Here is a 15609-nt window from a genome sequence, read left to right as displayed (position 1 = left end):
TCCGGTTTACTAGAAATAGAAAATCAATTATGGGTGGCGCTAGTATAAGGTACGTAGACCCTGAAGTAATCCATGTCTTTGGATTTAGAAAAGCCATTTTGTAGACAATACCAGGTTTAGTTAGTCCTGTCTTAATCTTGGTGATTGACGTTGACAATAATGACGATTACACACTGTTTGTGTAAGTTTTCGCTTTGTAATTAGCCACTAATCTGCAGTATACTGTCGGTCGTGACTTCTACAGTTATTACTTTGCGTGACTGTTTTAACGAGCTAATTATGTATTAACATTTTAGTTGACAATTACACTGATTGAGCCTTTGTTGAAGTAATATACAAATATAATTAACAAATTCAATTAATATTACAAAAGTAATTGAGTATGAAAATATAAGTACAATAAATTATCTGATTTCAATTTAGAATTACAAATGTAATTGGGAATTTCAATTAACATTACAAATGTAACAATGTATGAAGCTATAAAGTTAAGAGTAGTTTAAATGCGGACTTAATGATATTTTCTTTTTAGAAAAGCTATAAATATTACAGTAGCTATCATTTAAATTAAATTACTAATAAAAAAATATATAAAATGGATAACTATGTAAAAATGCAATAACTAACAAAAATTTAAACAAATATAACACATTAAGTACTTTTCTTTTGTACAGTCTATGGCTGCATGTTGTAATAAGTAAATAAAAACGACATTCCTTACATAAAAAATATAATGTTACACTTGTAAGTTTGTAACATTGCAAATAATTACTTAAGAAAAAATTGAATATTACGTTTGTATTATTTTACTAATTACATTTGCAGCTCTATATTCTCCATGCCGTTCCTATTCACTTATTTTCTTTTTAAATTACTTTAATATTGTAATTTTTTAACAGTTACATCTAAAATACTGGTAGCTACAAGAACTTTACAAAACTACCGTCTAATATAACTTATTCTAATATAGTATTTACATATTCTCTACCACTGGCATAAACATTTGTTATTGCACTGTCTGTACATTCATAAATAATCGGCGAATCAATAAATTAATGTCGTATAATTGCTGTCCCTACATGCCAGATGATATTAATAAATAATTTAGAGATATTTAAGTAAGTACTAAAATAAAAATCAACTATCACATTGAATTCGAAATAAATTTTTGTACAACAAAACCGCGATATTTACACTTCTACGTCACTATAGTTTTTTTTTTAAAGTAATCGTCCATGTTCGATTTTTGAATTTAAAAATCGAGCACGCGTCGTTCGTATTCCGGCGCGAGAGCCCGCGCCGCCTCGTTTCATTTGGACGCGTTGACCACCAGGTTCGTGGCCGCCTCCTCGCTGGCTCCTATGCTCATGGCTTTCTTCTTCAGTATGCCAAGATCTGTCACGTTTTCTAGAAAACTCTTGTGCGCCGACAGGACCTTGGCGCTTTCCACATCTTTCTTCAGCTCCTCCATGTCCCTTTTGAGCTTCGCCCGTCTGTTCTGGAACCACGTTATGACCTGAGCGTTCGAGAGGCCCAGGGAGCTGGCTATCTCGTCTCTATCGGCCGGCGAAAGATATTTCTGGTAGAGAAACCTCTTTTCCAGCTCGAATATCTGGTGATTGGTGAACGCCGTTCTCGATTTTCGTTTCTTCTTCGGCTGCGGCCTCGAGTTGAATAGGTTCAAATGATTCGATTGACCATCTGCAACAAAAGAAAAAAAACTGTCAAAGATAATGTCTAAGCTATGGCCACTAGGGATGTCACTTGTCAATTAGGTTATCGATAGACAATAAAGTGTCGATATAAATAGTAACGTATGTCGAACCCCTGGTTAACCTCTTAACCCGTTTCGACAGTCAACAGCCATATAAATGAAAGCCTCGCGTTATCAGGCACTAAAACATTATTCGAGTCTATGACTAATAAAAAGCCCGCAGCGCTAAAATGTACCATAAAACGTAATAAAAACACACCCCGACATTTAACGAGCGCCATAATACGGGCTCTGCTTTTTTCGCATATCTTTTTAGGTAAAGGCATTAACGTATTTAGCCCAATGTACTTGTCATCGAAAATTTTTTTATTCTTCTAGTAAGTACATAGGAATATAAAAAAGCAAAACTACAGAATAAATCATACATATTTTCTTCGTTAACTTCACACCTCGCGTTTACGAAAATCAACTATTGTTTCAAATAATTACCACACTTAGCACTATCTTTTTAGCTTTTCTTATCTTTTATGAGTTTTCTAATAAGTAAGCCGGATATGAACAATGGAGCATCCGTTGTTTTCGTTAAATATTATCACAGAAATAATTGTTTTTTGAAATTGACTTGTTAATATTTTTACGGTTCACACTTACTGTGTAATATGTATTTACTAGCGCGAAGGTAATTGTTTTGTTGATAAGTGGAAAGCTAATCAACACTGATAATGGATGCGAAATTTTACCTTCTTTAAATCATAATCAAAATTGTTTTTAGGCGAAGAAAAATTATTTTATTTTCTTGGTACACGTTTTGTATTAAATTATGCGGCAATGTTAATCAAATTACAATTAACAATTGAGTTTAAAAAAATAGAGCAGATTATTTTGACTTTACATTGTACATGACAATTGGCAGTTTTAAAAAAGTTTCAATAACCGACCTCCATGGTACTATAACTGAGGGTGTGGTTTGCCACAAGTACTAAACTCACACTAAAACCTAACGACCCTCTTTACGGCCTAGTATTGTCATCTCGTTGGCATTTCATCTTAAATTGTAATAATCGGTGATTATTTTGCCATTTATGTACGTAAAATTTAACGTTCCGAGTTCTGACATAAATAGGGATTAAGTTGGAAACACACTGCATTTTGTACTTCTTTTTTCCATTTTTTTCTTTTTTTATATCATTTGCATTTTCCATTATCATTTGGCATAAAATCTAGTACAACCTGTATAGTGCAAATTGTAGTTTATTTAATATTTTTAGAAATATTTTCAATGAAAACACTATAAAGTAGATAAAATATTAATAAAGAGCCAACAAATTTAAAGAAAAAAACAATCACAAAAAAAAAGTTTTTAAGTAATGTCAAAAAACTTGTCGATAAAAAGCGTGCATCACTGATTAGTCTATCCAAAATCCGATGATGTCACAATTCAAAGGAAAATATTATTTAAGAATTAGCAACAATAACGTCGGCGTAATCAAACCTTTATTAATCACGGGCTAATCGCATCCTTGGCGAATCGACCTCAATTAGGTCTAAATCCCCTTGTACTAAAAAGACTAAAACTAAGACCAAAGACATCGTTAAGACCGCGTTAAAAATACCCAATCAGACACGGTCTTAAGGCGATTGTACACTGTTGAGTCTGAGACCTGACTTTTGTTGTATGTTGACCTAAATGATTGTATTTTCATAGTCCTAGATATACGTATACCTTATAGCTAAATGAGATATTACTTTCTGTCATTCGTGTTTGTATAATTATGTACCTATGTAAGAATTTTGGCAAAGTGTGATTTGTTTATTATATTATACAATTTGTTTTTAACTTGGCTCTACATTAATTTTTATTGTTAAAAAAACTTGTTTGAGACTTGAGATCTTAAATAATGATATAAATTGTAAATATAATAGGTATTGCATATTATTCGCTTTGAAAAACAAATTTATAATTCTGTATATTATTGCAGTTCAAAATTTTATGTAAAGAATGGCTGGTAAATAAGTGAAGGTAGTAAATAAAAAAAAATGGAAATTATTTCAAATAAATTTTATCAGTCAAATTAAATCTTAATAACCCTCTTGATCCAAACACAAATAAAATTTTAATTAATGTGTATCCTGCTTAATAATCACACCTGACAAAATATGATTAGCATTTGATTATGACAAAACCTAATTCTCGGGAAATGACTATAAGGTGCTCAGAATTACTAATTAGAACTCGTCATGGCAATTCTGTAGCCAAATTGGCGGATTCTCAAACCTACCGGATAAACATAAAATTTCCTCAGAATTGATCCAGCGGGTTAGGAAAACACAGCAACGAAATTTTATTCCGACATCTCATTTTAAGAAGAATCTCCATTTAAAACTATTAATAACATCGACATTTCGGTAACATCACTAGCTTGTCAGTTGTCACGTTAAATAATTAAATCCTCGATGCCTTCACGTCCATGTCGGACGCTTTTGACCCTGAACGAATTCCTTTTCATTGTACACCCTGACAGGTATAGCTCCTAATCGATATCGGTAACTGCGCTGCGTTTTATCGATAAAATGTGTCGACATGTGCATAAAAATATCGTGCGAATGTTGCACTTCACTTTGTTTAGGAAAATACTTTTTTTTTAATTTTGTTTTGGAAATAATCGAAATCTTATGTAGCCCTTAGCCCTTTCATATATAATAGGGTGCTTTAATTATTTTTTTTACAAGATGATTTCGTTTATTATCATAATAAATAATAGTCAGTTTCTCGCATGAAGTATTTTCAGCAAAAATAGCTTATAGCACATATTATGTAGAAACTTGAGGGCAGACTTTTACTAGTTATGTAAAATATATTTTTATTAGGAAAGGTTAATATAAAATTTTGCTAGTTACCTATCTAGCTACGAAAAAATTTGCCGACAAAATTATACCCATTGACTTCTACATACATTACAAAAAAATACTGATTAGTAATAAACTTTAATTAAAAAAAAAAACGGCCAAGTGCGAGTCGGACTTGCGCACGAAGGGTTCCGTTATAGAGTGAAAGTAGGCAAAATTGTGTTTTTTGTATGGGAGCCCCCCTTAAATATTTATTATATTTTATTTTTGTCATCTGTGAAAATGTCAGAAGTCTAGCTATAGCGGTTCTTGAGATACAGCCTGGAGACAGACAGATAGACAGACAGACGGCAGACATCGAAGTCTCAGTAATAGGGTCCCGTTTTTACCCTTTGGGTACGGAACCCTAAAAAAACGATTAGTAACATGAACACATCACTTCCAACTTCGTTCCGAGCCAGAAAATTCTGTAAAAATCGTGTCGATCACAAAGCGTTTGATTACGATTGTGTCTTAACTACCATGATACAGTTGATACATGAACAAAGGACACGACAGCACCTTAACAAGAATAAATTGAATATCCTTCCTCAGCCGGCCTTGTTACGACAAAGAATGCACCAGAAAAACCTTAAAAAAGATTTTTTTCGACCACAGATTAGCGCAAAAAGCGTGGCGAAACAGGATTTACGTGTGTTCCTTTGCCGTTTCGAAATTGATTGATTAAAAAAGTAAAGCGTTCGATTTTTTAAATGTACCTGTCTAGCTGGTAGAGCTACAAAATATTTAAATTCTAACTTCTGACCACAAAACTTATGTATAAGATGTTAATGATAAGTATTTATTGTTTAACTTATTATTTATTATATTACTATAGTACTAATTTAATTACCCCTAATTCTTTTAAAAGAATACTTTTAATTATGACTCTTTGTCAAAACAAACGTATTTGAAGTCGACATATTAACCTTGTCGTTAAGTCAAAGTACATTTTTTCTTTTTTTTCTCATCGGCATTATCAAAACAATCTCTAAAGCCGTTTCGACTGAATGCCTCGTTTCGTACCATGGCTTATTTGCTCCGTATGAGTGTCGCTGACGGACAGACAGAAACAGACACACAAACCGACGTAATGGGCCGTAACAATATTTGTGTTTTTGCTTCTTAATTAAGGATAAGTATCCGGTAAGCTTTTTTATTTAGATTAATGTTAGAGGAGATTGAGTTAATCAAAAGGTTTGAGTTTCCTGGCCGGCGAGATGTTCTATTTTCAAAAAGTGGCCATAGAGCACGCAGATTCTAAACTTTTTTAAATTTCATTAATGTTCAGTTTCTGAGGTTTTTTTGAGGGGATTTGTATTCACTAGCACTTTTAAAGCTAGGTTAGCGCTACTAAAACAAACTGCTGCTGCTTCTCGAACTATTACGGATAACTCTACCTTTTCCTATTTGATCCGATCAGTGTTATTAGGGCGCTGAGAAAGAAAAAGTTTCGCCGCCGTCAAAAAAAAAAAACAATTTGACAACTCGAAGTAAAATGATCAATAACATTATAAATATGCCACAAACCATCTCTAACCACATTCTCACAGTTCACACCGCGCACGTAGTACCAGCGGTACCATCAGGTTCCAAACCGTTGACCATCACCCAAGACTTGTGAATTACTTTTTTACGTAAATACTTGGGAACTCCATTTACTGGCCAGTTACATTTCGAAAAAAGTAAATGTTCACCGCACGAACGCGTTCGATATTCAAAACTTTAAATTTTTTAAGATTGGGTGACAGTATTGTACGTTACCACCACCACGGACGTTACCCTGAGTAGTTATATTTTCTAAAGTTTTTTTAGATTTGAGTTTCATTCTAAGAAGTTTGTAGTCAAATAATTCATAACAGTGATATTTATTGCTTTTTGAGTCTATGCTGTAAGGCTGCATTTCTAAAAATTAAGGAAATTTTGCTTTCGCAGCCCTATTTTTTTTATTAGGAAAGTTGCTTAAATATGTTTTTGGAGAATGTGAAAGAGTGATGTTGTGTTTTTGTATTATTTTCCTAAAATTGTGTTATCTGGGTTTTTAATGTGTAATATTAGTAGGATATTAACCATTAAATATTCGTTATCGTGCACAAGTGTGGGAAAGTGATGTAATAACCAGAAACGTGCTCTTTTGTGTTCCCTCCAAAACTCCATCGAAAGTTTCAGTAAAGCGTCCTACCACTTTACTGAATCGACCGACTTGACTTCTTGACTGTATTGACTTTATACTTAGATTTCGACTAGACTTTAGACCTGACTGACCTGACGATAATATAGAAAAAATTGTATTAAAGAATATTGTTTTCCCGCCATAATATTATACTCGACACTGGCCATGGTTATAGCCGAAGTGCCATTATAAGAGAAAAAAAAAGTTGCTTATTTTCTGAAGCGTATTTATTGTACAATCTTAGAGCCACTTAGAGCACTTAACCTGTGTCTTTGGTGACGTAACAATTTCTTGTTCTTCAGTGCCTAGTTAATTCTAAAAAAAGATTTTAAATAACACACAACAACGATTATTGCGATTAATTATAGCTCAAAGTTATAATTTGCGTCAAGGTTTCTGTGCCCACGCTACAGCTCTCATTAGGAGCCATTAGTAAACGAATTAGTCAACATGAGTAGTACGCCATTATAATAAAGCAATCAATTTTCATATTAATTGATATTTATGCGTCGTAATCATCGTATCATTATAATTTTGCAAACAATATTAAATTTATGTGAGCTATGTATTTAAGGTTAGCAATTATTAATGGGATATCTAAATTCTAATGTTATAAATACTCAAGTATGTCTAATTAATTGTTGGTTACCTGATACCTCTTTATGCTAGCATCTGAGCAATTTTGATAAAAATTTGGAATAATGATGCTTCGAGTATTGATAAAAGACGTATGCCGTGGAAAATCTACGGCACTTTCGCAATAAACAATAAAATTTATAAATTTTTGGAGCTTTCATGATTTATAAAGTGGGAAAAATGTCCGCGAAAATATAATATTATAATTTCATACTTTTTTGATAATGCCTGTAAACAAAGCTATATTCAGAAAAATATTGGATAAGTTCAAAAAACTGTGGCGCACATTTATTTCATCGCTGGAATCTGAAAATTGCGATCCGCGGCGCCCGTCAAAAGTAATTGGCGCTTAAATTTTCGTGAAAAAGTCGAGCATAAATTAAAGGCGTTCCAAATTTGAAAAAAAAAATGGCGGCCAAAGATACGCGGCAAAAAGGTTGCACGCGTGAAGTGAGGCAGTTAGTGCAGTGCCCGTGACAGCATGATGGTTATCGCCGCCGTCGGCCTAACTGATATACTTCCTACGTACCGTACTCGTTTTAGATTCAAACTAGATGTTGCCTGCAGTTTTGTTAACCGAGCGGCAACCACGCATTTTACAGGACAAGAAGCGTCCTGGGTCTTTCCCTGGGGACCAGGGTTCCAAGTGTCTATTTAATGAAAATCTATTGAAACTTATAAGCAAAGTCATACATAATATTGTCACATACACACTTATCAAATAAGGGTTATTTTGTTCTTAATTATTTATATGAGAATGAATGTGACGTGTTAGAATTAGCATAACATAAAACATGTAAACGGCATACGTGAGGAGAAAAATTCGTTAATGTACCTAGATAGAGTACCTATGCAATATTCTAATAGAGTATAAGAACTCTACTATCTTTATACCTACTAGGGAAAGTCTAAACTAATATAATATATTTACCTATTTTCTACTGAAAACCAATTAAAAGAAGGTCATCTACTTCCACGACCAGTTAAAACATACTTTCAGAAGCTTATTACGATCAAATCTCATACCGTAGTTAACTAAATTCAAGTTTTTCAGCCCTGAGTGTTTCGGCTCTTTGAACTCAAGATTTGAAGTAACAGACAGTTGATAAATATTTTTACTACCTCTTCAGACGTAAGTAGTCAAAACAAACCATTTGAGGCTCTCAGACAACCACTTGACTTTTTTATACGCTATTTATTGGTTTATGGTTTCTACTATCGACTTTGAATTTTGAATACGCTGCGATGCTGCTTTACCATCATTTTACCACAGACATAAAATGCTAATCAGATGTACCCTGATGTTCTTTCTGCGTCAGATATTTTGATGATAACATTACTGATAAGGTTTATTGAGTGTTATTATCAAATACTTTACTGTAATGATGGCAGATAAAAGTGGGATAGAGAATGGGGATTGTCCATTTTTTTTTTAATTTTGCTCATTACAAAAACATTTCGAGGAATAAGGTCAGTGATCGTTTTTCTGTATATAAACGAAAAAATACCTATTAGTTACTTATATTTTTGAACAAATACGTTTAACCTTTGTTTGACCTTCAATGGCGTTAAATTACCAATAAATTCGACCAACATTACGTTTCGAACTTTTTTTAAGCTTCTCGTATCAGCTTTCACACAATGAGAACTTGCATTTGACGAACCAGCCATTATAAATAAGATTGAAAAGAAATTTAAAACATATGCAGAGGTCAATTGGCGGCCGATGATGACGTCAGAGCGAAACTTTAAAAAATTATTGAGAAAAAACTAGCCAATGAATTTCAAAATTATTTAATTTATATTCTTAAAATACCCTATTTTAACGAAAAAAAATATAAAAAGTACATGTGATTTTTTTTGGACAATGCCCATTCTACGACAAAAGAAAAGAGATCATCCTTAGTTTGAAATGCAATTCTTCAAATTTTTTCAAGTACGGGAAATCTGTAAGCTCTATTACTTTTAACTTTTAAGTTTTATTTGGTTAATGTAAAAATCATTAACATTGGATTAATATTATGTTAATTGGTTCTACGTGCATGTCAATAAAAAGCAACAATATTCTTAATTTGAATTACATAATTCCATATTTAAATTCGCTCTACATTATGACAGTTCATCGCAACGATATTTTATAAATAGAATCAGTAATGATGACTAATAGATATTTCAATTTGGTTTCGTCACGCGTGTAAATCACTGGTGGCAATAATGTGGGCATCCAGCCCCGGGGGAGAACACTTCCTTTTGTCGCATAATTGTCTAAATTGTTATTAGACGGAATAAAGACATATGACTGTGGGGTAGCTTGGTGCTAGCGAATGGCGAGATATTTATAGCCGTGCATAGATGTTTGAAAAAAAGTCGTACAGATAAAATGTATGTCACTTGTAATGAAAATGTGGGTATGTACAAGGCAGACACTTATTTAAAATTAAAATCTACTTTTTACTATAAAAATACAGTAAAGTTTGTAATATTTTTTATTCGGTATTCCTATGCTCTAATAAACTTATAAATAATGTCATTAAGTGTTACTGTGACTTTTACATAAAATTTGTGATATCTTAGGCACATATTGCATATAGTCTTTCACCTTAGATGCATGATTTTTACATAATATCATTATATTGCACCGTGTTCTATTTATAAATTCAAACAGATGTATCTAGTTATTCATAATCAAGTACAGGATGAGAGATAATCTTTTAATAGTGACGTTTCGGTTGTTGTTTTGTGATTTGTGGCGATTTAAATTTCGAACGTGAAAGATACATCGGTAACGTTCAAAATAAACTAATAGAATTCGAGTAAAATGTCTACTGGCTGTTAGACTAATGTCTGTGATAACGGGCTATACAATTTTTAATATTAAGGATGTATATGTCGCAGCCGACTGGTTTAAATAGCCCACTTTTTTTTGGGCTTAAAAAATCGCAAATCGTACAAAGAAACTGATAGCAGTTTTTTAGGAGTTTCTGTTTGTTACAAAGTTTCCAATTCTGACGAATTCTCAAAAATTATAACACTTCCGGCACGTTTACGTGTGATACATGGAAATTTTAAAATGAATTATTTCACTTAACTTGTCGGTAAGGTATTGATTTTTTAGTTGATGCAGGATGTTTTATTCTACTACATATTTCGAATTTAGGTCAAAATATCTGAATTTGTAAATGTTATATACATCCTTAAATGCACTTCAAAGAAGTTAGATTATTTATATCCGAAGGTAATTTATTTGGCTAGAAATTATTATATGTATTGTTTATTAACCCATCAATCCCCATTCCCCAAGCGGCAGCCGGCTGCCGCATCAACATTGAAAATCTATTGTGTCTGTGGGGGGAGGTGCTATTTGACATTTTATGTTTTTAAAAAATGTCTACCATCAAACATGAAACAAGTGACGAAGGACTTATCAAAAATTTGTCTGCCAGCCATTTAATATAGGTAGCAACGAAACTTCCGGTTAAGATGTCCATCATTTTTGAAGATTTTTGAAACAGATCCTTAGAAAAGGGGAATAAATGGAACAGAAGACCGTACAAACTTTGGAATTTGGACCTACATGTTGAAAAGTAAAATCTATATACTTAAACCAAACTTTAATATAAATTCATAATTTGCACAACATAAAAGCTGACGTTCCACGCGATAAAAAGTCTTTGATGTTTTAAAAAATTACCGTCACCACAAATTATCTCTTCATTAATATTCATTAAACGTTTATTAGCTAAAACGTTAAAAGTATAACAAATTCGTCGTCGCCTAATAATAATCCCGAGTTTGTGTGGTCTTTAACAAATTATTACCATGTGTTGCCGCTAAAACCTACAACAAAACGCCCCACTGACAGATATATTTGTGACAATACCGAAAAAAAGAACAAAAATAAACGAACGAAATTCACTCTTATGACCGAGAACATAAAGACTCGAAGAAGGATTTGCGTTGAGAGTTTTCAAGTGACATATCATTTGAAAATGGAACAATACATTTGTCTCTGGACCACTCTGGACGTAAAAAAAGTTCTAAATATAAAATGTTTAAGATATCGTTATTTTAGCCATCAAATCATACAAGATTAAATGGTTTTGAAGTCATCAAAAATGTAATTAATTAGTTCATGAACGTAAAATTTTGTTTTATGGTATATTGCTCTACGGTAGCTAAAACGAGAAGTACCTACATAATATTTTATTGATCTTAAATTTTCTTATTAGTTATTACTGTAAATTAATACAGTACGTAACTGTACTGTAAGTGCCAAGCTCATTGCTTACAGGATTTAGAGTCTGTGAAAAGCTATTAATTTTCTTGTGGCAATAAATCATATTTAAAGTTTTATATTATGGCAATCATCCATGGCATGGCCAATACAGAAATAATGGCCGCCTTCTTAAAAATTGTGAAAATTGCAACTAATCGCAATGTCATCTAAGTACCACAAAAATATAAACAGACCAACATATAACATCCTCCTTTTTGGAAGTCAGTTAAAAATGGTTTTCCTAGCCTGTGCATAATAATTGTCAGTCTCTACAAGTATAGATCAAATAGTATAATAGTCTGTCAAGAAAGTGAAGAAATTAAAAAGTGGCAACATGGTAGTGTCATCCCTTTCAAATCAATCTAAGAAAAATGGGATGACACTACGATGTTGCCACTTTTTAATTTCTTCACTTTCTTGACGGACTATATATAAGCTACGTAACAGTGGAGATTGACAAAATATGTTGTAGACCCCGAAAGTACAATAAACCTTACTTGTGTGGTCAGAACAAAGTATTTTAGACCCCGAATGTACAATATGCTTGTGTGGTCATTAATAATATCCGACAGAGAAATTCAGATTTATATCATCATCGGTTTAAGAGCCCTTGGGGTATTTTAGGCGGTTAGTTAATTCGGCCCTCCCAGCGACTTCCGACCGTCTCTAATTGAGACTTATGTCGTCTCTACTGATATAGCTATCAATTTTCAACGTTCGTTAAAAAGTGTTTTTGTTTTTAAATTTTCTGCCTACCGTGTAGCACCTATAGCACTGCACCTACCATTTAATATTATATTGACAAGAGTCAGGAAATGATTCCCTTCCATGTTATATATTCTGTTTTTATATTTCTATCAAGCACAAGCTTGTCGTGCCTCGTGGGAAAATCTAGAAAATGTCACAGCCTAAAGACGCTGAATGAAAAAAAAATTACCTGTCAAGTGTCATCTGTCACCGCAATCGATCAAGGCGCTCGGAATGGCGCCAATTTTCTATCATCAACGCACCGCTTTGGGAAAACAGTGGGAAACAATATAGCACAATCTAAACGTCAACGCCGATTTAGATTTATTCCCATCCCGATTTATTGTCGTCCGACTGCGTGCCTAATGCGGGGTTACACTGAGTAATCGCGGATTATTGACTCTATTTGTATAGATTGTAACTTTCGCCCCTATTTTTATTGGGATTAGCAATATTTTTCCTATTAGAATTAAAAAAAAAATATTTAAATCAAATCTTAAACAATTAAATCTTATTGTAAACTTTCTTTTGTTTAAAACACACCAAAAAAAAAGATTTTTTAAAGTTATTACTATGAATTAACATTAAATAGAGTAAAGAGCTTTTCAATAATTTAATTAATTATTATTTACTATTCAGCCTTTTACGAAATGATAAAACATATTACCACGTTAATAGCTTCTTAAAAATAATTTTAGTGTTAAGTTGATTTATAAACAAGATGGAATTGACATAGCCACTATGTGTGCTAAAATCCCTTAATAAAAAGAGATTAAAAAAAAAAGAAGCTATTAACATCATAATATTTATATATACAATTATTTATAATTTACAATAAATATAAATACATATTTTCACAAAACAATAGCCGCATACTAACTAAACTTACGCCGTTATCGAAACGAATTAAAAAAACAACGTCACAAATTAAAATTGGAATCACGTAGTGATGTCGCAAATCACGATCTCGATATCCCTTTAGTGATCCCCGGGATTAGGTTGACGATTTAGCGAGCGCCCCTCGAGTGCCGACAGGCGACCCTTGCGAATTCCATTCACAATTACACTGCTAACTGAAATGGATTTAAAGTCTGGTAGTAAAACTTAATGAATAAAAGCTTAGACGGTCACAAAAAACTGAATGATTAAAAATAAAAAAAAAGTCAATAGAGTACCGGCGTAGTTTGCTCTATGGTTATTTTATGCAAGCTCTTGAAAAATCCATATCCATAGTACTAATATTATAAATGCTAAAGTGTGTCTGTCCGTCAGTCTGTTACTTATTCACGGCCAAACGGCTGAACCGATTTAGTTGGATTTAATAATAATAGCTCCCACGCCGGTTTCGGTGACGGTGGCCGGTTTCATTGAAACCAGGCCAGCTACGCAGGAGTAATTTTATAGTGCTCAAGTGTGTGCCCAGTACACAAGAGCACTCTCTATGCCTTTACTCTCATAACCCAGTGGGACGGAAGACCGAAACGACGGGCAGAGATCAGGCGCAGGACCGACTTTTTACATGCCCATCCGACGCATGGATCATCTTACTTGTCAGACAATCAGCCTGCATTGTCCTAACCAAACTTGGAAATAACATATGTTTCGAACCCACCACCTCAGAGTCAAGAACCGCGCTCTGCTGTACCACTAGACCACGGAGGCGTTCGTCCAGTTGGGTATGGAGATACTTTGAGTCTCGAAAAAGGACGTAGGATATTTTTTATCCCGCGAAAATGTTCGGTCATATTATAGTTAAATAAAAATTAAAACAAAGGTAAAGTAGAGAACCGGCATAGAGCATTTTCTACGCTTAGTTTATGTGTTATGTATATTATGTATGTTTTAAATGTATTATGTTAATTATTTTAAAGTGCTGATAGCTCTTAAAAATAATTAACATAATATTAGCTGAAATTGGCTAACAAATAAAGAAGCGTAAAACGATTGAGGAAGTTCAAACTTTGACGTCAATGCTGAGTATGGTCAAGGGATTATAACATATTTTAAAGTACTTTTTTTTTTTTTATTAAATAAGGGGGCAAACGAGCAAACGGGTCACCTGATGGTAAGCAACTACCGTCGCCCATGGACACTCGCAACATCAGAAGAGCTGCAGGTGCGTTGCCGGCCTTTTAATTGGGTATACGCTCTTTTCTTGAAGGTTTGCAGGTCGTATCGGTCCGGAAATACTGCTGGTGACAGTTCATTCCAGAGTTTTACAGTGCGCGGCAGAAAGTTACGCGAAAAACGCACTGTGGAAGACTGCCACTCATCAAGGTGATGATGATGATTTTAGTACACTATAAAACTTATCCATCTTAATGTAAAAATACAAAGTACAGATGACAGTAATAAGCAAATATATCATTTCTTAGAGCTGTACCTAAGTATTTTTACTCAATTTTAATTAAAATCGGTTCAGTGTCTTTAGATTGAAGAGGTAACAAAGAGAAGGAAAGACAGATAGACATGAATAGTAGAGTAGACATTAGTACTTAGTTACTTCTAATAAATGATAGTAGTTTTGGAAAATAGTGTAAAAGTAAATGGAAAGTGACATCAGCAAGAATAACGTCATAACGCCCAAGGAGTTAGAGAAGCAATAATCGACACTACACTTAACATTCGCGCCGGGGAAGTTTTGTCACCGGGTGTAGGGGGGAGGGGGTAAGGGGAGGGGGGGGGGTTATTCTATTACACGCTCCGTTCGGCTCTGATGACGTCGCATTCCGGCTGGCAAATGGCTCGATAAATGAAGAGGGCGCTGCGCCACGCCCAAACGTCATAACTGTCACTAGGGATGGGACCGGGCCTGGAAGTGTCACAAGTGCAAGGGAAAACGAAGAAGTGTTAAAGCCGATTTCATACTGGAAGATACATTAGAAGCAGCTTTTTCATTGTTGCGGATGACGTAGTGTTGCCTTGTCAGAGGTCCTGCTTAAATCATAAATGCTGCATTGCTTTAAAACTATAGAATCTTTTGACGCCAGATTTTCTAAAAATTAAGGATATTTTTAGAAAATCTGGCGTAATCATTGGATAAATTTTTATATTTGTATGTTTCACACACAGAATAAGCCGCTTTATGGAAAAAAAGAATCAAAATGTTTTATTTCAATTACCCCGGTATTGGTAGTCAATTTATTTTCTCGCTTTTTGCCATCAGATTCTGGTAGA

At 33.6% G+C, this 15609-nt stretch overlaps 1 protein-coding gene across 1 annotated transcript in view; it reads right to left on the bottom strand.

Annotated features, from left to right (window-relative positions):
* Positions 1-1076: 1076 nt before the first annotated feature.
* The window catches only part of LOC121737778 (homeobox protein BarH-like 1b), a 56521-nt gene continuing 41988 nt past the window's right edge, over positions 1077-15609 (bottom strand). Inside the window, exon 2 of the mRNA XM_042129472.1 lies at positions 1077-1701. Within this exon, the coding sequence (XP_041985406.1) occupies positions 1310-1701 (392 nt within the window). The 3' untranslated portion in view covers positions 1077-1309. The remainder of the gene's footprint in view (positions 1702-15609) is intronic.

The sequence above is a fragment of the Aricia agestis genome, chromosome 21 (genome assembly GCF_905147365.1).
Source record: "Aricia agestis chromosome 21, ilAriAges1.1, whole genome shotgun sequence".
In the NCBI taxonomy this organism is placed as follows: Eukaryota; Metazoa; Arthropoda; class Insecta; order Lepidoptera; family Lycaenidae; genus Aricia; species Aricia agestis.
The sequence above is the reverse complement of the archived record's forward strand: the minus strand, read 5'-3'. Positions and strand labels throughout refer to the sequence as shown.